We start from the raw sequence: 22,353 nt of genomic DNA, 5'->3' as shown, positions 1-22,353 counted from the left end.
CCCCCATGAGAACCAGTGACTGTGAGCGTGAAGCTACATTCAACTATCTGTAGAAGGCCTAATCAGATTCCTCCTCCTGTTAAGGCAGCCTGCAGTAAGCACCCTCAACTGTGTCACTCAGATTACCCTACCTCTTATTTCGCTCCCATAAGTTCTCCACTAGTTTATCAGTGATCCCTAGGCAGAGCTCGATACTTTCCAGTTCTCTCACATAAAGATCATTTCCACCACCTCACCTCCTCATACCACATTGTATTTATAGCAGTTTGTAATATTCCTATAGAATACCAGGTTACAGCATGAGAGTCAGAGAATGCATGAGAATGCTGTGATTTAATCACAGTAACATGTACTCCACCTTAGAGCAGTATTGTCTAGGCCAGCATACACCAAAACATCACAAAACCTCCCTTCTGTTCTCCTATAGGTGGAGTTATAATATTTCTCGGTTCATCGTAAATAAGTACAATGAATTTCAACATTTTCTGGCATTATATTTTTTCACAAGGGAAATTTTAAAAGACAAGATTTTTTTAAAAATGTGAATGTACTAGTTTGTTTGCTATCCGTTCAAACCTGGGGAAAAAGGGAGAAAGGGATAATATGTTATGAGTCATTTCATGAGCAAAGAAGAAAGTGAATTTTCTGTTCTGTGCTGAAGTATTTTGATATAAATAACAAGCTAAAGTCTTTCAAGTTTTCATCACTGTATAGAAGTTTGATCTGAGACAAATGCAACCTCCTGTTTCTGGTATCCTAGACTTCTTGCCTTAAAAACATGGAAGATTATAAATAAGCCCTAATGTTGATCCACCCAAGGCAAGTTAAATATATTGCTCCTTGCCCAATTGTATGATCCATGTATTTTTGCAATGATTTGTTTCACTAATATACACATTTGCAAACACTTTATATTATTAAAAAAAAAAAAAAGAAAAAAGAAAGAAGGAACAAAGCCACTATCCTCATTTTGTAAAAATCAATACCTTAACCTTCTTTAATCCTAAAAATATACCTTTAGAGCTATGCATCTTTATAATGTCTAGAATTGGTGACCTGTAGTAAGGCAAGATTTGCCTAGTCTAGCACTCCATTAAGGCATTGTTCATGTACTAGAACCAGATATCCATACGTACATTGTTTAACTGAATTAGAAATACTCATGCTCACTGAATTCCTTTTTCACCTATCAGAGACAAAAGCATTTTTTTTTGAAAGTTAAAAAACACAAAATATTTCCCGGAGAAACTGAATGAACTGCAATGTAATACTAGCAGATAAGTAACGCATTGTATGCTTTGATTTCAGATCCCTGTTTCACAACCAGATCATCAAAACAACTCTTCCAAGTTCAATCTCAAGAAAGCTTATCAGCAGTAGCAAATTCTTTTAAGGCTTAAGACTAAAAACTTTGTGACTGGCTATGAGAGAGGCAGATAAAGTATCAACTACCACAATTAGAAGAATCAAATCTATTGCTTGAAAAATAACTCTTTTGCGTCTTGGAGTTACTTGAAATCTATCTATCTATCTATATCTATGCAGTATATATATATGTATATAATTCATACACTTCATAGAATGCAAATACTTCATATATTCATGAACAGTATAAAAAAAATATAACAAAGTTGTACCAGTAGTAATCATTCACATTCACTCTTCAGGAATATAAACAAGAAACCACATATGTAATGTTCAATCATAATACAGGATGCTAATCATATTTAAAACTGGACATCTTTATACTATTAAATGTAAATTAGTACCCTATCTAACTAGATAGCAAAATTTTCATTGACTTCAATGGAGCCAAGATTTTACTCCTAGTCATAGAATGTATTACACTGTGGTATATATTCACAGCAGTTACTTTCCATACAGCACAAATGAGGAAACACTACTAGTAAAATCACAGTTCCTGTCAAAGAAAAAACAAATGAACTGTAGCCCAACATACACCTGAATGTAATCAGAATCTGGACTGTATGGCTTGGACATTTTCTTTCTCTAAATCTACACATGGTCCAGGACCACAAGGTTGTCTTTGGAAAGTCACATATAATGAAGAAATAATTCACACAGGCATATACGTTTGAAGGACCCAAAGCATTAATAATATGCAAGTCTCCTCTCCTACTTGTACATTATTAGGAAAATGTTTACTTGTCAAACATATTATTTATTCACTTTGTTTCATTCTCGTTTATGTTCTGCATGTTTCAGCAAGAGATGTCCACAACTGGATATTGTTTCAAACTTCTCACTTCTTGAAACATTAGTAGATTGTTTATTGGGACTTTGTAGAAGATGCTCATGATGTTGTGCACATTTGGAAGCTGACCCATCTCTGTATTCACAGCTTTGACAGAAGAGCACAGAACCTGGGGTAAGAGTGAGAGGGGGAAGGAAGCATTGCTAGGAAGGATAATTCTGACAGATAAGAGAAGAAATACTGAGTTCTTCCTTAGGCAGCCTTGTTTTAATCATGGCGTTGCTATAGTCACTTGTTAACCGGCTAGTAAGGGTAAAGTGTGCCAGTATACGCACAAAAATCCATAAAAGCTAGGAGTTTTTCATTCATATTAAGAAAATTCCCTTAATCCATATACAGGAATCTCTTCATTCCATAAAGAGAAATCAGTGCCTCAGAGGAGGCTAGAATTAAGGCAATTGCAGGCCTGAAAACAGTGTGGCATCATGTTTCCCCACTTCTAAACACTAATGACTCATTTCAAACAAATCCTAAATTTTGTAATTCATCTGAACGGGGTCTTCCACTCAAGTTATCAACACCCTTCATAGTAATGACATTTTCTTGCTAAGAATCGGGCCTGAGAAGTTTTTATATATTCTCCATATATGTCTACAAGTATTTACACATACTCTTATGCACACACGTATATATACACACACAAACATGCCCACACGCAAATTTATAAATATATGTACATATGCAAAGAGGCAAGATTGAAAACCATGTCAGATTTGGAATGTTACCCACTTTTCCAAATCATTTAAACTACCATCTACACAGTACATATTGAAACTCAACTTTAAGATTTCTTTTATTTTTATGTACAGCTCATTTTTTTGTTTGGAAATAAAATATCTAAGTACAGACAGACTGTAATGTTTATATGTATAGCTTTCAACAATACTTTAGCTGAATAAATGCTTTGTACATAGTTCTGTCTTTTAATGAGTTTACAGCTACATTGATAAAATGGATTCCTCATTTCCTTGATTGTTTTTAACCAATAACAAGCAGAGAGACAATTACAAGTTAATATTAATAAGCAGCTCAAATAACACTGGTTAAATTATGTACAATACAAACCATTCATACAAATCAAGACTAGGATATTGAATTTGTTACAATATTTTGTAATAAAGATAAGACAGCCACTTATAACTTACATGTCCTTCACGAGGCATTTTCCTTTCTAAAGATCATTGGGAGGATTTTAAAATAGCTTTGCTGGACTAAACTCAACCAGGTTTAAAGAATCAGAGCTTAAAGAGTCAGAGAAACATAAAACCAGAATGTCTGCCCACATGTAAATTCCAAATGTTTGCCCATCTTTACTGGTAACAGGCTCACTCCATGGAAAAAGAGCCACCTAACACCACCTTGAATGTGCCTACTGTATGCTGGAAAAAAGTCACTATGCTTTGCTGTGTTCATATAGCAAGGAATACTGAACTCTAGACACACATTTTTTCCCCACTTTAACAAGTATTTAGTCCTACGGTATTATTTACTGGTACAGCTACTCCAAGCAGTAGAATGCATGAGTTGGGATTATTCGTATATACTCAAAGGACTTTCAAAGAGATTTCCACCACAGTCTGTGTAAGAAACTGTTCTCTGTCTAGTTAATCCATTTTGCTTGATGATAGTTTATCCCAAAACTTTAGTTATCAGACAATGAAAATCTCTCTTAACAGGAATCTCAATAGATATGAGCTGAAGAGTGTGTGTCTCTGTGTTTATGATTTTATTTCAAATCCATAGTGATTTACAACTAGATTGATACATGGTGCTGATTGGGCAAAAATTACATTAGATTGTTTTCCACTAACATATTTGCAGCCATATGACATCAGCAGCAGGTAGACACATTCCAGGCAATAGATGTGGCTTTCCTCCTTGAGGTTACAGCCCTGTCATACGAATTCTTTTATTCCCCAGGCTTCAGTCTCAGACATGTGTTTATCCTCACCCTGAGGGGAAGTAGGGTGTGTCACTGTGGTAGTTGTAATCAGGACACACCTTCTGTACTAGTTTATAATCTGTACTATAAAAGGAAATGTAAATACAGATTACTTTAAAGGGCTTGGAGCAGAGCCATGACACGTGGCTCTGGGTCTGCTCCTGATAACAGGTTTTTGAAGGGTCATAGTTGCAGAGTGTGTTCTTGGTAGCCTTGTCAACCTTTTCGTACTCGATTCGACAGTTAAAGGACTTGGAATCTTTGGCATCAATCACTGTCTGTTGTGCCAAGTCAAATTCCACTATTTTTGTAGGGGGCACTAGGCTCACAGATACATTCCCTTGACCTGTGGAGTTATGCCTGAAGTAAACGCTAAACGTCCCATTGCCATGGTCAACGATTTTCCCTGTTATTAACAGATTTAGCTTCACAGTCTTGATGTTGGAATGAAAATCGCCCCAGCCAAACATTTTCTTAAATTTCCCAGTCTTGACAATAGGCCGTCTCTTTGCCCTGGGCCGAGGCTCTTGTAGGTCTGTGGAGTTCCTCAGCCAGTCCCAGAGATCTTGCTCAGTATAAGTTTCTGGGGCATCATATCGCAGGTCCAAATCTGTATCGTTCTCCTTTCCACGAAAAGTCTGTGACAGCAGTCGGCTGATGGACAAGTCTTTGCTACTTTCTGTCCATATGTGCTTTAGTGTGGATTTGGAGCTTCCTGATTTGAGGAGTTCTGATTTACCTCCATTTGTTAAATTTGCACAGGTAACCTGAAAAAGAATGAACAAAAAAAAAAGAAAGAAGACATTGAGATATATAATACAAAACCCACTGTTTCCACCTGAGAAAATGAGCAGATTTCAAAATCATAAAGAACTATTTTGGGGGAGAAAAAACTACATTTTCTGTACTCAAATAGAACAAGACAGAACTGTCTATTTTCCTCTTCTTTCCAAGTAGTTGTTATTTAATTCTCTTTCATCAATCTTTTGCCTTCAGAATTAATTCTGACCATTCATTTAATTCTTCAGCATACAAGCTACCTCTTCATGACGCCTGTAATTGATGAGTAAAGAATGAAATGTGCAAAAACTAAGGTACACAGCTGTGCCATCCTGCTTTCAGTGACAATTTCTAACCTCAGAGTGAAGTACTTTTGTTTTAATGTTTTCTCCTCACAGTAGCTGTGTTTTCCCCTATCTGAGGCACACTCATTTATCTTTACTGCCCCTTGAGTTCACTGTTAGGGTGTTGTCTTGATGATGCCAATCTGACCATGCTCAAAGTCCATGTCACTATAAATCCAACAATAGCAACCTAATTTCCCTACTCCTTTTGTAAAAAAGACATTTGTCTGCAGTCCAGACTAAGACCTTCAGTAACAACTACAGTATAAATAATAGAATAATGTAAGTTTCAATGAGTTTCTTCAACAGCAATAAACCAACTGTGAGTTATACCCCAATTAATGCAAGAGGAGTCACGCTCTTTTGCTCCCTTTCTAGATCAGCTACTGATTTGCCTTGTCTGTATGAAGTTTGACATGTATTTCTCCCTTCCTCACTTCTGTTTCTTCACACCTTTCTCCATGAACCAGAGTGGTCTGTGCAAGACAGAGAGTCATTTGTTCAATTTCAAGAAAAAATATGGCCACTTATCTGAAAGTAATAATTTTAAAAAATCATACAAAGCACATTTAATTTTTTTTTTTTTTTTTTAAAGAGAGAGAGAGGGAGAAAGAAAACTTTGGACCGTGTTCCTAAAGATCATAAATTTCAGAGATAGGTTTTCACAGAATTCACTCTCAGAGCATTTTTTTCTTATTTATTTTCTCTTTAACTGTGTGGAAAACCAAGAACAGATGCAGCCTCACAGCTGTCTAACAGCAGTGATGGAGAGCAGGAAGGGCTGGAATTAGCAGAGGACAGCAAGAAAACAGGATGCATCTACAACACCCTTAGACTCATTTCTTTAAAAACTTAGACCAGGTGCACTACCACATTTTTTTAGTATTTGAACTGACGTGAAGAAGCCATTGAGCTTCTTATTTCCCTTTTCATTACTCATTCTGAAAATGCCTGGTTTATAACTCTGTGTTCCAGCACTGAGTTACATTTGCTTTCATATTTTCAGTTACATCTTTCTTTTCACTTAAAATAGAATAGCGTATATTCCCAACTAAGGAAATATATTGAAAATTAGCTAATATTTAAGCCATGACCTCTCTCTACTGGTATAACTAGAGGTATATGAAATGGACAATATCTATCACAGCTTGACTTTTTCATTTCCTAACAATCATGGAATCGAAAATGCTTTCATTAGCTTAAATACACTTTCAAGGCCAGTTGAAGACATATACATAAAAGCAGACTAAGTAGTCTTAGTATCCTCGGATAGGAGGTATGTCCACAGCCTTTACAGTAAACAAATAGGTAAACTGTTCTGTCACATCCCACACTACAGCTTCTCAGTGCAATTCCAGTGAGAGGAGTCAGTAGAAGTAATAGCTAAAATATGGGTTTTATTTAAGACCTTGCCAAAGGGATGACTTTTTCCTCTTTTGAAATGAAAGAAGGATAAACAGCCTAGCATTTTGATAGCCACTTTCTAGCTGCATCTTAGAATCAACACAGCGAGCCAGGAGAGAAGCTGTAATGAAATGCACTGATGGTGCACTGGTTAATGAAGCAGCAATGAAAATGTCACAGGGAGAGCGAACGATACTCAAAATATAATTTTGCAGTGGCATATGGGGAAGGCGTGCAAAATAAGGGAAGATATGTGGCTAAAAGGAAAAATGTGCCTGTCCAGCATGAATCTGTCAACCTGTTATGAATCTAAGCAGTTAGTTAGGAGAGCTAGTCTACCTACAATCTGTAGGTAGGACACAGCTTATCACCACTATATTTTTCTTCCCTCAGAGCTTGCTTTTCCTTTGTTTTTCTTTCTGCCTCCAATAATTCATATTTCATAGGATTATGCAGCGAGTTCCACGTAACAAGATGTAAAGGAATAAAAACCATTTAAAAATAAGGTCTTTTTTCTGTCTCTCTGAACAACAGAGAAGCAAGGCTTTTTTTTTTTTATATAATTGCTGACTGTTCCAATACAAGTACATTTTTGAAAGCCAGTATATTTCATGGAAATGAATGATTCAAATCCTATGTATGTTCAATAGCTTCATACTTGACCTAATAAATACAACTGATTGTTACTGTCATTGATTTAGTAACGTCTCAAAGGTTCTGGTCATGCAGTTAGCCCTGAGACCTCTGCAATTTTCGTTGTGGGTAACTGACTACATTCATGACGAAAGGCCTGAATCTGCCCTCCCTAGTCAAGTGTTTGTGTGAGTACTCGAGAAACAACCCACAATTGTTAATAAAAAAGCTCTAGAATTCATAGCTCTTCACTAACATTTTCCAGCCAAGTGCTTTTTCATGTACTGTTAGTGCACTATGTGCTATGGAAAGCAGCTAAATTTATCCTCAGAGACTTGCACACCCAATAATACAGAGCACTTCTGTGTAATAGAATTTCTGCAAGTGCAGCAGTTATTTTCACATGAACTAATCCACAATTTTCTTCTGTCTCTCTTCTTTCCAACCGTAAGTCTGAAATAATACAGGAAAGATCATAAAATCCATGTGATTTTGCACTTAGCATTGTGAAAACCAGCTTACTGAAACACAGACTCATTTTACCAAAACCTGAAAAAAGATTCAATTTAAAATGTCTAATTGAAGGTTAAACCCCAGAGTAGCCAAAATTCCATCCTGGCTTTTTTCCTTCTTCTTTGACTATATGTGCATATAATCCAGAAATATGTGTACAGTCCCTTAACAAGTAATTCAACATAAAACGAGTTGCCTTCTCTTCCAAAACTACAGCCACTCACAGTCTGCAATGCATTCCCCTTCATTATTTGTCTTTTTTTCAGTAACAAATTTCAGTAAGAATTCACTGGGACTATTGAAGCCTATACAGTAGGGGAGAGAATGAGCATTTTTCTCTATATTTACATTATAAAAATTTATAGGGATGACTGGAACAGATTTATGTCTACTTCACTCTACAGAAATAAGATCTATTTCAGCTTCTGTTGGCTGAAGTGATCAGGGTCCAGGCTTGTTTTTTATTGTATGTATATACAGAGCTTTCTATGATAGCCAGTCTTCACTGGTAGCTTAAGCTTTATTCTAATGGAGGAACAGTAGAGTATACAAGAAACAACAAAAAGTTTTGCCAAGTACAGTGCAATACATCAATGTTGCAAAAGGGCTGAGGAGATGAATTTCCTGTGACTACATAGCTAGAAGTGAATAATTATGATGTCAGTAGTGTCTGTATAGAACAATAGTAAGGAGAAAAAAGATTTAGGAAAGCTTAGCCATTACGACAAATGTTACTGGAAAAGCAGCTCAGTAAGTATAACAAATTGACCTTTGCTTCCAGTCTTGTATCTTTAATGGAAAATACGACTTTCCACTACCTAGTAAAGCTTACTGATATCAAAAAGGTACAGGGAGCAGACTGCCTGGAACCTTTTTCAATGAATAATGACAAACAGCTATTCCATTTCTTCCTATGTTTTTAGGCAGAAATATAGACAGTGGTTTCCCTGGACACAATACATCAAAACACAATTAATAAAATACATAGGAACTGATCTGTAATGCAGTTTTTGCTCCATTAAAACAGAATTTTCTATTCATTCTATATCCTTCTTTCTAACGATGAAGAAATTCTCATGATGACGTTTAGCTTCATTAATGTGTTTTAGTGAATATCTGCAGTTCATTTAGGACTTCCTAAGGGATAGGTAGAATTTGTCTCAAAAACCTTGGAGTCCTCTTTAAGACACTGAACTCTGAATGCTTAGTCAGATCAAATCTGAACGTTTGAAACAAAGAAAACAAAGTTGGAAAATTATGTCAGGAAGTCATCAGGGTCTCAAGTGGTGATTTAGGCTCTATTCTCATCTCAGGGCAAAATTAACCATAGTAGTATTAATATTAAGATTAATAAATTTGAGATTTAAAGAGTCATTCAAAGAGATACACAGTGTGTCTTGATTTCTCACTTTTCTCTAATACAGTTCATTACCTATAATTACAGTATTGGCTCAGAAATTATGTATTTGTTTCTCTGAATATATGACTACTTGAGGGCAAATGAAAATGTAAACAACAATCTAATACTCAAGGTAGAAAATCTCTCTCTTCAGGTAAACAACTAATCAAAACTGAAATCATTTTTGTTGGCATAGCTCTGTAACAATTTGGCAGCACTGTTTGTATACTCTCTGTACACAAGAACTTAGAACTTCTTTCCTCTGTCAAATATCCCAGCTGATAGAACAGTACTGTTGGACATAACTGTAAGGTAGACTCAGTGAAGGAATTGTGGCTGCTGTAAATTGATATGTGAGAAGAGGGCAAATACAGAAAATCTCCCAAGTTTCTACCTCACATAAGAAGAAATCTGTGTGTCAAACTTAGAAAACATCTTTCTGTTTGTCCAGCAAAAAATAAGTATTTGGATTTTTTTTCTTTTTAAATCAAAGCATGCAAATTCAGATGAATTTGACAAATGAGATAACAAATCCTAATTTACTCAAATGAGAGCACAAAAATGGTTATGCGGGATCAAACCAAAAACTCAGAAAGGTTTCTGGCCTCCAACAGCAGCTGGAGGCCATTTATAAATATGTTCAACAGAGGTCCTTGCACAGAGCCCCAGAGAATTCCATCGGTGATCTTCTTTCATTACTTATCATTTTAAATGAAGCACCTGAAGTTTTCAATATTATGTAAAATAGTCATTTGGGATCATTCACTTCACTTATGTGTAAAAAAAATATTTATGTTGCACAGAAACCATAGGGAAAGTAAAATTTTTTTGTTGTCTTTTAGCTGTGAAATAGAATTTAACATATGCTGCAGTCCTTTTGTAGATTTTGTTTCATTAAGATTTGCTTTGTGCTGTTCAAATTCTTGTTTTAATTTTTAAGCTATACTGTTTGTTCCAAATGGCTTTTATTTGAAGGAAAATTTGAGCTTTTTAAATATTTTGCACAATAGAGATTATCCAAGACCAGCAGCTGATATGAATTCAGTGAAATTTAATAGAAATTTAAATTAGAGTGCTTGTATCAGTTGATATCTGATTTGGACCTGACTAAGAATCAAAGGGTAGTTAGAAAATTCATATCCACAGAAAGATGAGGGCTCTGATATATCAATAGGTAGACTTCTTTATTTAGGTGTATTACAATTCTTTGTAATTGTATTGTTGATTATAAACACAATGTTAGTAGCCTATTATATGTAAGTATGAAGACTAGTTAGTTTCAAATAATTTTCTGAAAATGCAAAGATGATACAACATATTCAGAGGTAGGTTTCCAGTAAGAATATTTTAGAATTACACATCAAATTTTGTTTTAATCTTATTTACTATCCTTTGAATTTATATTGCCTGTGGCTGTTGCCACAAGCTCTGTGAATGTTAAGAAACAGACTGAAGAAGGAAAGTGGAAGACTGCCACCGCCTTTTAAAAAGGAGTCAGAACATATCCTGTGTCAGTCCAGTTTATGATTTAGAGTGAGAATCATCTCACTCACCACCTCACTTGCACGGGATTTAGGTGGTAGATACAAACAACTCTTCTAGGCTTATTCCACAACTAATAACGTGAGAAACAGAATGAACTATCTCAATTAGCTATTGATGGACCTTCAAGGACTGAATAAATGCTCATCATCTTGTACTCCTACAGTGCCTATCACTTATGAAATTGCCATTGAGAGAATACTGTGGAGGGAGCACAAATATTGCAGGTTAGAAGCTGGACAAGTTTGCTCTATCAAAACCCTTTCCACGGGTGTGACTACAATCACACCAAAGTCTACCGTACCCAATACTGTAAGTGCGCTGAAGCTAGTGCTGTGTTATTTGTACAAGTAGTGTAGTCTTAGAATCATAGAGCCACAGTATAATATAATTGTTTGGATCAGAAGGGATCGCATGGATCCCTTGCCATGGTCAGAGATACCTCCACTACCATCTTCCTCCTATCTACACTGGGCTTGAACACTTCTATTATTCCACTTGAATACTTTCTAGTATTGCTCATACTTTTGGATCTAGGAAATTTCCTACAGAGGGCTTTCCTTTTGACGAGAGTATAGCTTTGTACTATTTTGTTATCTTTGGGATTTTATTTGATCTTTGATCATACAAATCATTTTCACAGGTGTTTATAGTCTGAAAAATAACCTTCCTTGAGCCTGTTTTGTTAACTAGTGATTAGAATAAATGCTTAATACCTGGGCGTTCAAAGAGTGCTTAGCCTTCTAAAGAGAGATATAGGCACTCAAAATCAATCAGACAGACTATGTTTATGGGGATATTTCTTCTAGCAACACTGCTCTGACACATTTTTTCTTTCTCAATTTTCTCTGCTTTGCCCTACCCAAGTATTGTCTCTCAGCTGTAGCAGCAAAGCTCTTTGGAAATTCCTTGTAATGATTTTCTTTTTCCTTTCACAAACTACCAGAGTGGAAAAATGACTTGAAGTTAAACACCCAGACTCCTCTAAGTACCTGGAAAAAGCTGGGCACTTTGAACCAGGAATCAAAACCACAGATCCATACCAGAAATTCATGAGATATCAGCTCTAAGAAACATTCTCCCTTTATCTAGAAAGCAGAGGCAAAAAAAGGAACTGCTGTCTCTACTGCCTTTCAGAAAAGGATCTCATTGTTTTTCTTCAAAAAGTATCTCCTGAAAAAAAAAAAAAAAAAGAAAAAAAAAAAGGAAGAGATTGCCATTGAAATTAATTTAAGAGCTTGAGAACATCAGCATGATGCCACCTAAATTCTTGTCCTGAAGACCACAACAAAATCTAGCATAGCACCTGCATTTCTCTAGTGTAGTTCAGGGAGAAGTTCGGTACCTGGATGCTCAGACCAACCAGAGCCATAAAAGAAAGCGTGGCACTATGCTTCCAGGGTCCAGGTCAAGAAAAGGAAGCATTGCCTCATTTAAAGGTATTTCAAGAACTGGGCAGCTCCAAAGGTGGTAGAAAATGGACTGTATAAACACACTATCTAACTGTGGTTCTAGAATACATGAAAATTTATGAACTGTCTCTGCTCAATTTATTAGTCAGTTCTGACCCACCACTGAAGTCAATTATAAAACTCCTAGAGGAGCAGAAGAATGAATATAGTGTGGCGTTATGTAGTTTGTTTTCATTTTCTTGACTAGTAATATAATTAAGGTAGAATTGATGCTGTTCAACATCATTTCTGTATCTATTTAGAAAACATTACACTACTGCACATAACAGCCTGTGAACTGAAGGACCAGCTGAGTTACAATACAGTGTGAAATTCTTCTCATTACAATTTTACAGCTTTCTGCTTTCTTCCATAGAAGTGTTGGAATTTGCTCCAAATATTTCTAATGGTAGAGATGCAAGTGAACTTATAAAGATTTGGAAAATGATTGAAATATATCTGTATGAAATATCCTATTAACTCTTGCACTACATTTTGCATTTTAAGAAAGAATTAAAACTAAACTGTTGAAGCTTGCTGCCTGTGTTGTCATTAAGGATTTTTTACTTCACTGGATTATGGCTTTTGAAAATTCAACCAGCTCTATTCAGCAGGGGATTAAACTTCCATGGAATAAATTAAAGTGGGTTAAAAATGTCTAACAGAGTTTTATGACCCTTGTATTATCCCAGTATTGCACAGTGCTAACTTTGAAATGAAAGTCTAGGTAGGTAAATAAATTTTGTCAAGGATATATTTCTCTTTCCATATTCCTATAAGCCTTCTTTTATTAATATTGGTATGCCATTTTCTGCATACATGTATAAAGTAATATTAAATAAAATTAGATTTTATTTGAAAAGCCACAGAGCAACATTTTAATCAAAATTTGCACTGTATTTTTCTTTACAGATAACACACTAAAGAAAATGTCTATTTTCGTATGGCTACACATACCTTCTGATGAGGATAAAAAAGATTGTAGCGTGTTCTACACTGGTTAAATGGAAGATAGCCCAGTACTATATAGTGGTATCACAGTTCTGGTTGAGATAATTTTCTTATGATTCTCTGTTTTGGGGGGGGGAGGGTGGCTGGTGAAAATAGTTGTCACAATACACCAGAGCAGTGTTTACACAGACTGAAGTACTCTTCTACTTCTCATGACAGTGCCCTGACAGTGAGGAGCAGTAGATGCACAAGGAGCTGGGAGGCAGCATAACCAGGACAGCTCAATCCAACTAACTAAAGAGATCTTCCATACCATATGATGTCATGTTCTGCAATAAAAGTTGTGTTAAAGAAAGATGAAGGGAGAGATGTTAGGAGTGATGGCACTTGTTTTCCCAGGTAAGCGCTATATGTGATGGGCCCTGCTTTCCTGGAAGTCGATGAGCAAACCTGTTGCAGTGTTCCCAGATGGCAGAAATGTTGAAGACATAAGGAAATGGCAAAATTTGCTCTTGATCTAAATCTGAACAGGACTCAACTACCAGTGCACATTTGATCAGCTGGGATGCAGAAAGACCAAGCAGCCTCAGACGAATACTGCTTCATTTTATATACATTGTTGGCCTTTCTGTAACTCTGAACACAGATATTATGCAATATCTATTATTATCTTAAGAAGAATAAAGCTACAGACTACTAGAAGAGGATACCATATACCAATTTCTCTACATTTGTAAACTACATATATTTATTCAGTTAATTACTCCTTTGTAGTATAATCCCTGAACTTCTGCAGATTAGTTTTTAGGTCTGTGGTATATTTCTGAGTTGATCAAAGCAGATGCTGTGAAGGAACCTAGCATAGTCAAAACAAAATAGAATACCCAACAGAAAAATCAACATTTTCTATGCCTAATAGTTGTCTTGTATTTTCTTCCTACAATAGCATCATAGCTAATTAAAAGTGAAAATTAATAGCCAATAGGATTAATCAAATTCCATATGCAAATATCTGGCTCATGAGAGCTTTGGTCCAATTGCTAGTACCATCACTAAGGTCATTAATTTAAATTGAGATGAGTTACGAGTCTTTTGGGCATTGACACATAAGTTGAAGGAGGTTACTCATTGCTAAGTTTTTCATACCAAAAATGAAAAGTATAAGAAGAAAATACATGAACAGAAATCAATATGCTGAAATGCTAAGATAATGAGCATTCCTATGAATTTGTCTTTGGAGGACCACAAGTACTCTCCTATAACATGGAGTAGTTCTGACACATAGTTTTACATTCACATTAAGATGTACCAAAGCAAGTTGAATACAGATATTTCAAGGTCTACTAGGCTGATATCTTTGGGATTATGTTATGCTTGCTGATCTCTGCCTAGCACCTTCAAAGAACAGAGAAACTTTTTTTAGTCAAAACTTGAGTCCAAGTTTCATAAACCCTTCAGAGACACTTTCATAGTCTTTCACAGAAAAGGACCAAAGTATTCCAGTTAGCAGAAAATATAAACATAGCTTTCAAATGGAAATACAGGAGCCCTAAAGCATTAATTATACTAGAGGTAAATGAGTGCATTCTCAGACTAGCATCTCCTCAGCTCACTTCAACTACTCCAGTGTCTTGATCCATAACTGCATTTCCAGGCAGGATGACTAGAAGAAATTTAGTCTTTCAAGGCAAATAATTATGGACTGCCCAAAACCTATGAACTTTCTCCAAATGCTGATGGCTGAAATATTTTAAGTTGAATAGTTAACAGAATGACTGCAGAGTAATAAAGTAGTGATGTATAAAGTAGTGACTATATCACATTTCCTACATAAGGAATAAAAGTATAAAATTTATTATTCTGACCTTGTATCACAGTGGCTTCTCAGTTATGTAAAAAATTCAACTGGTCTATCAAAATGAATTAAGAAAACAGTGAATTTCCAACACGTGTAGCACTCAGAAGGTTTTGAGAATTAGAGAAAAAAGTGGAGTCCAGAAAATAAGGCTGGAATCCTTATATGTGTGGGTTGGAGTATTTAATCAATAGTACGTATGTAGAGAATCATACAATGTCTTATGTTGGAAGTGACCTTAAAGATCATCTGGTTTCAATCCCCTACTATGGGCAGTGTTGCCACTCCTCAGATCAGACTGCCCAGGGCCCCATCCAACCAAGTCTGGAATGACTTCAAGAATGGGGCACCTACAGATTCTCAGGGCAGCCTGTGCCAGTGCCTCACCACACTCTGAGTAAAGAATTATTCCCTAACATCTAACATAAATCTCCCCTCTTCTAGTTTAATGCCATTCCCCATTCTTATCACTAATACTATTAGACCATGTAAAAAGTCAGTCTCCCTCCTGCTTGTAAGCTCCTCTCTAGTACTGCAAACACTAAAATATAACAAACTCAGGGTTCAAGAAAAATCAGACATTATTAATTCCAAATCAGCATGAATCAGGAAATGCGGGGGTTCTAGAGATAGATAGAGAAGAAGGAACTTCTCATATCAAGTTTGAGAGATCCTTCATCTTGGAAACAATTCTGCTTTGACCTCAGATCGTTCTGAGTGTCACTGCCTTGACCACACTGAATTGTTTGGGCCAATTCTGTCCGTAGTTCCATTTGTACCATCTCTTGTTTGAACTGCCTTTCAGTGGAGTGGCTCAGATAGGAATTAATTTCTTCTACTTTCAGAGAATAAATATTTCTTTAAAGGGAGGTCAAGACCACAATACATAAACATCTGCCCCCTCCCTAAAAGCAAATATATTTCTTCCATTATTGTATTCTCTATATTCTGTGAGGCTGAACAACAGCACAAAACAATTTAACCTTAGCAAGTAAATTTCATTTGTTACCTGCCAAGTACCAGTACAAAAGATAACTATGAAAAAGCAATAAAATCCTCATTCTAAGGCAATAGGTAACATGCTTTTACTATAATATACTTGCTAAATAACATTCAATGAACTCATAAGAGCATTTAATTTAAATTTAAATGCCTGGCAGTTCTATTTTTCAAGGAGTAAACTACACCTTTCCTTGAGTTCCTTTGAAATGCATTTGCAGAATAGACATCATTTCAAAATCCACTAGTGCTATATATGATTACTATTACTGCAGTGCTCGTGGTCCATCCTTTCATCAGGATTAGGACATACTAGAAGCTGCAAAAAAGTACAGTTCCTGTCCTAGACAGCTTTATCATAGAAATAGAATTTGCCAAGGCAAGAAAAAAAGAAGAATTATTGGTGATGTCACAGTTCAACTACAAAGCTAAGAGTTTGTACAAATCTCTGCACTTTTATTTTGAATATCATATCCAAGATGTCCCAAAAATGTTGATTTCAATCACCAGCAGAGACATAAAATGCCACTAGTTGTTTTGAAAACTATACAAATTCTGGGAAAAAAAAGACATCTCAGAGGAGATTTTTATTGTATTTTAAGTCCATACGATCAAAGGAACCAAAACCCACTTATAGGGCACTAAGAGATATGAATATTCTCCACAGGCAAGGATATCTCTCCTTAGTTGTGAAACATGTATGACTTGTTGCTTTGACAAGAATTGTAGTAAAGGTAATGATATATATATACATATATAATCCATCCTTGAAAATGTGAATTCATCAATTCCCCCCTCATTTTTCAGCTGTCAGTCAATAGCACCTCTCGGTAATTTCTAAACTGCATAATAAATGACATTTTCTACTTTTTTAAATTTACTTAAAGTCTGATAATATAATTCCCATAAACTTACTGAAAACCAGTAAAATCTTATTCAACTTAAAAGGATAGTTGCTTTTTAAAGGGTTTCCTTACTTTATCGTATAAGTAAGACAGCAAGAAAAGTCCAATTTGTACTTGTTACAAGATTATATCCATTCAATGAGTTTTTTTGAACCCTCATCTTACAGATATTCTTTCTAAAATAAGTTTATAAAATAGTAGAATCCAGCAATACACTGGATGAACTAATAGAATAAATTGTTCCAGTAATCTCAGAACAATATTTTCTATGGAGCACAATGTATACAGAGATTTGGTCTAAAAGACATCATGTTTACAAAAGAAAAGATATTCAGTCACTCACTAGTTGCAGGATAGTATAAGATCAGGCTTTGTAATTTACAGTATCTGTATCATGGTAGTAAATATAACCAAATGTCTGAAGCCTAAACTCCAAATCAAAGACCTAATCCTTAGCCCCTAAATGTGTTTGGTGCCTAGGAAGTAGGAGAAGGGTAATGACTGTTAGGTTCTAGAGAGAAAACACACACGTGTATGCAAATAATTCAGCTATGGCATACTTTTGTCTAAAATTACCCATGCCTTTTCAAGCATTGTCATGTACGTTGAGTAATGCAGAAGCAGATCCTTTGACAACATCACTGACTACCACTTAACTGATTTTCAGTAGGTCCATGCCTGATTAATCCAGTTGAGGATCTGACCATACATATTTAAAATTACCAAGTGCTTCATTTTTAAGTTACAATCAAATCACTTAAAACAATTTTTAACACTGAGGACAAAAAATTAACAAATATATCTACTGAATGTAAAGAATTCAGGCAGGAAAAGCAATTTTTCATCATGTCCTTCAATCCAAAAATGAGCGTAATTTTCGTTACAGGGAAGAGCAGTAAGGGATGCATAGCAGTCTCTGCGTCTGTTCAATTAACTGCTCATTCTAATCAGATTGCCAGCAAGGGATCATTAGGAATTTAGTGTTTATGATGTAAAATATCTACTAGGAATTGGATTTTGATCATAACTTCATTTCACATCTGTTTCACACTAACCAATAGAACAAAAGAGTGTTAATCACTCTTGACCTTTGCTGGATTTGAACTGGTAACTTAATTGTTAACCCCTACTGAAGGTCTCTGAAGTAACTGTAAAGCCCTTGAGGCATGCAGTTTGACCCCCTCTTTTTAACATTGGTTTTAACCAACAACATCATCAAGAATATGCTCAGACTTGCCAATGCTAATTACAGCTTTGGCCATAATTTTTCAGATGAAGTATAAATGAAACTGTCTAACTAGAAATATTAAGAAAATATGCTGGGCTCTTTGTGATTCTACATTAATCAAAAAGTAGCTCCAGCCAAGATCTTGCAGCCAAGAAGATCTTGCAGACTCATGCAACTATACAGTCAGGCTGCTTCAAAGAAATGCCCAGTTCCTGGCAATTGGAATTCTTAAGGAGCCAGGTGGAAATCTGTTAGTTTTGGCTTGTATCAAAATCTTCCCCCAGATGGTAATACAATTCCAAACAAACTGAGATTCACTTTGCAGTGAATTTCATTATAAGAAAGGATCATACAGCAAAGAGATGAACAAAAGGTTTTCCCCTCCTCAAATTTCAAGCTATAGTATCAAGAGCATTTCTTTGAGGCTTTATTCTGAATATGATTATCTTATTCTAAGTTTCTTATCACCAAATCGAATCTTTTTTTCTTGGTTATTTTCAAATTTACATTCAATTATATTTTAAACAATTACTAACTGAGAAAAGAAAAGCAAAGAAGCAATAAGGCCTACCTTGCACTCAGCACCCAAACCAAGTTCTGGCCAGTTGGAATTGGGAAGGACTACAGCAGAAGCTAGTAGTTCACAAAGGGAAACATATTAAAACATACTTCCCAGTTTGATGGGCTACCAGATACTCAGTGTACACATCAAGGGACAAATAGCACGGTTTACCAATGTGCAAATAAAAGCAAGTTATGCTGACTGTGAGCTGACAATACTTCAGTGGAGTTATTCTAATACTGCACATACACGACTGAAGCCTTAATCAGTTCCATGTGTTCCATGTGTTTACTGAATAGTCCACTGAGTATCAACTTTCTGAAATAGGCAATTAATTTTTGTCAGAAGCGAGAATATTTTCCCTTTCCGGATGTCTTGGTAATACTGTGACATGCCTGCATATGTAATACAAACTACTTTAAAATTAATAATTTTGACAATTAAGGCCTAAAAAAGAAAAAAATCCTTATTTTTTGCCCTAAACTCTTGGCAAGAGAAACACGTGAGTACCTAAAACCAAAAGCTGACTGTGAAAATTTTGTGGTTTGTGTTTTATTGGAAATATTTCATCAACTAGTATTTTTCAAACTTTTATACACAAAATCACACATCAATCTCAGTCAGGCCCTTCAGAGAACCAAAAAAAACACTTCAAGAACCATGAAAAGACTTAGAACTTTTGAACCATTCCCAGCCCTCCTATGGTTGCAGCAGCTCGCCAACTTCCACAAAAAAAAACCCTGAACAAGGGAACTGAGGTATTGGATGGACTGTAAACAGAACTTGTGGCCAGCATGCCAGGCCACCTGTTCTAGGGGGAATTGTGCCATGGAAAGAAGCTGGATTCAATTTCCTTAGCAATTCCCTTTACATGGCTTCCCAGTATTTATCAAATCTCTGCCACCTGGACAAACTCCCATTGTGTCTAGCAGAGAAAGGGAACAATGGAGCAGAATGTGTATTCCCTCTCCCCATACAAGTTTGACGTCAGAAAGCCCTAAGTAACTAATACAGATCTTACAATGGGAATGTAAAATCTGTTTAAATAATAATAATAATAATAAAAAATAAATAAATGAGGAAATTCCTGAGAGATTTACCAAAAAAATAATAAAAATAATAAAAAAATTTTGATCATTTTCTGCAAAAATCAGTGAAAACTTCAGGGGACTGAAAGAGTGAAACACCTACAGATATTCCAGGGGGAAAATATTTGTCCATTGCTCTTATATTATTTAACACACTAAGTCTTAGATGTTTGGAGGAACATAAAACCATTCACCAGCAAATCCTCTTTGTCTTACTCCTCAATATACTCAAAGATATCAACAACATACCACCAGAAAATTATATCAGACAAACACGTATGAGAATTACTTTCTTCCTTTATCTTGCAACAAAAAAAGCAATAAAAAATTCTTTCAGTGTTTGAAGGAAGTATTTAAATTCATTTCTTCTTTTGACCATTTATAAAATGTAGCTTGAAAAAACCTTAGTGACATAAAGTTTGTAATACCGCGGGAACATAATATACAAATAATATGCTCAAATACAGCACTTTTTCTTGAAGACATCAAAGTATTTTACAACAGAATCAAGTCTGTCTACTACATAAGAGTTATTACTATCATTAAAAATATAAATGGCAAAATGAAAGTACTGACACAACTTGCTCAAGAGAATCCAAAACTACCCTAAATGCCACTTTGACTGAAAAATTGTATCATCAACAAAAATCAATCCAAGAATAATCAAGGCCAGTTATGTGGCATATTCGGTGAGGATATTAATTCAAATGTGGTCCTAGCAGAAAACACAAATAGAAGAGTATTTGTAACTGGAATCAATTTTAAGCTAATAAATATCTGCTCTGATTATTCAGGAAATTCAGGAAATAATTGCAAGGTTAAAAATAGAAATAACTAATAGCATAGTTTGAAAGTAAATGTGTACACTGAAATCCAAATAATGCAAAGATTTATTTTTTTTTTCCAACAAAATACCTGACTTGGGTAAAAAAAAAATGAGACAAGTAGACAAGGGTACAAAGCTGTACGGTGCTGGTTCATCATTGACAAAGTCATATTGAGAAAGGAAGGTTTATAGTTGGTAAGGACCCATGTGACACATTCTGGAGACTGAAGCTTTTTATTCAGAAAAGAAACAGATGTTTTGGCAGATAGCATAGAAAGAATCCTGTCAAAGACTATAAACTAGGCTTGAAGGGAAGAAAAAAGAGTGGGGGAAAAATGTGAAGTATAAAACAAAAGAACCAAAATGACATGGATAAAATAGAAATGCAGGAAAAAAAAAGACAAAGGCTTTGTTAAAATTGAAAAGAGAAAGTAATGTTCTAAACTCCTTGTAACTTTGGAAGAAGTTTTAAGGCAAAAAAAGTGAAACTGATCTCTCTTCCACTGGCAAAGCTCATTGCAGCATAAGACTGGGAGATTAATTTTATAACTGCAGACAGAAATCTAATAAAGGGAAGAGTCAATGCCCTTTTTAAGCATCAGCAGAGAAAAATCACAAGAACCCAGCCAATATTAAAATGCAGCCAAGGTTTATGGCCAACATTTATGTAGGTTTATCCTGGAATAACAGAAAATAGCTGACTTTGTAAGTGAAGACAGGCGTACTTCAATCATCTGCCCCTGCACCTTTAAGTTTTCCTCGTTCATTTATTTGTGATAAAGACATTCCTTCTGAGCAAAACAAATACACTAAAGAAAAACGCCAAGACAATTTCTGTGCATACTCTCAGCCTTGATAAAGAAGTTTGCCAAGAAACTTCTAGCTTGTTCCATTCCAAAGTCTACTTCAGATGGACAATTACCTGCAACTACTTCTAAAAATACCCTCTTTAACTCTCAACAATAACATTTTTTTGGAAAATTTGAAGGAACTTGGTGTCAGGGTAGCAAAGTCAGTTAGCCCCGCCATTTGCATAGAACAAAGTATCAGCTGAAGATACTTTGATATGTGTTGGGGTAATATATCTAAATTGCAATGCAATAAGGCCTCACATAATGCACACTCCCAGCTGTGTATCTATTGTGCTCTCACTGACACTTAAACAAGTTATCATAAAGGATTCAAATACTATATGTCAGCTTCTCCACAGAGCCTTACATGCCTGTCCTTAATATATAGTAGATTCAAGATATGGCAAGGGCATACAAATGCATAAACAACAAAACTATATCACAAGGACAAAGCAAGATTATAAGTTGTTATTATGGAATAATCTTAACTTCCATTGCAATAAACTTCCTACGCCCTAAATTAATATGAGTCAGCCAACAGGATTGCTGTTTAAGGCACAATTCCTGAAGGTATCTTCAATTCAAAGATTAGAATTAGTATTTAAATGTTGCCCTATAACGAGACACTATGAAATGTAACAATAACCTATAGTTCTCATACACTGCACAAAAGAAAGAACTAGAAAGGTAATATTGTTATGAAAGTGTTACACTCTTTAGTCTTTTGCATGATAACCCTTATATCAAATCATTAAGATGTGCCATGTCTTGAACAGCAAGAAATAGAATACATCTGTAAAAACAG

General features: G+C 35.4%; 1 protein-coding gene across 1 annotated transcript in view; it reads right to left on the bottom strand.

Annotated features, from left to right (window-relative positions):
* Positions 1-3,197: 3,197 nt before the first annotated feature.
* NXPH1 (neurexophilin 1) overlaps positions 3,198-22,353 on the bottom strand; it is a 134,594-nt gene continuing 115,438 nt past the window's right edge. The window contains exon 2 of the mRNA XM_085226965.1: positions 3,198-4,984. Coding sequence (XP_085083091.1) covers positions 4,223-4,984 — 762 coding nt within the window. The 3' untranslated portion in view covers positions 3,198-4,222. The remainder of the gene's footprint in view (positions 4,985-22,353) is intronic.

Source organism: Meleagris gallopavo, chromosome 6 (assembly GCF_905368555.1).
Source record: "Meleagris gallopavo chromosome 6, MGAL_WU_HG_1.1, whole genome shotgun sequence".
Lineage (NCBI taxonomy): Eukaryota > Metazoa > Chordata > Aves > Galliformes > Phasianidae > Meleagris > Meleagris gallopavo.
The sequence above is the reverse complement of the archived record's forward strand: the minus strand, read 5'-3'. Positions and strand labels throughout refer to the sequence as shown.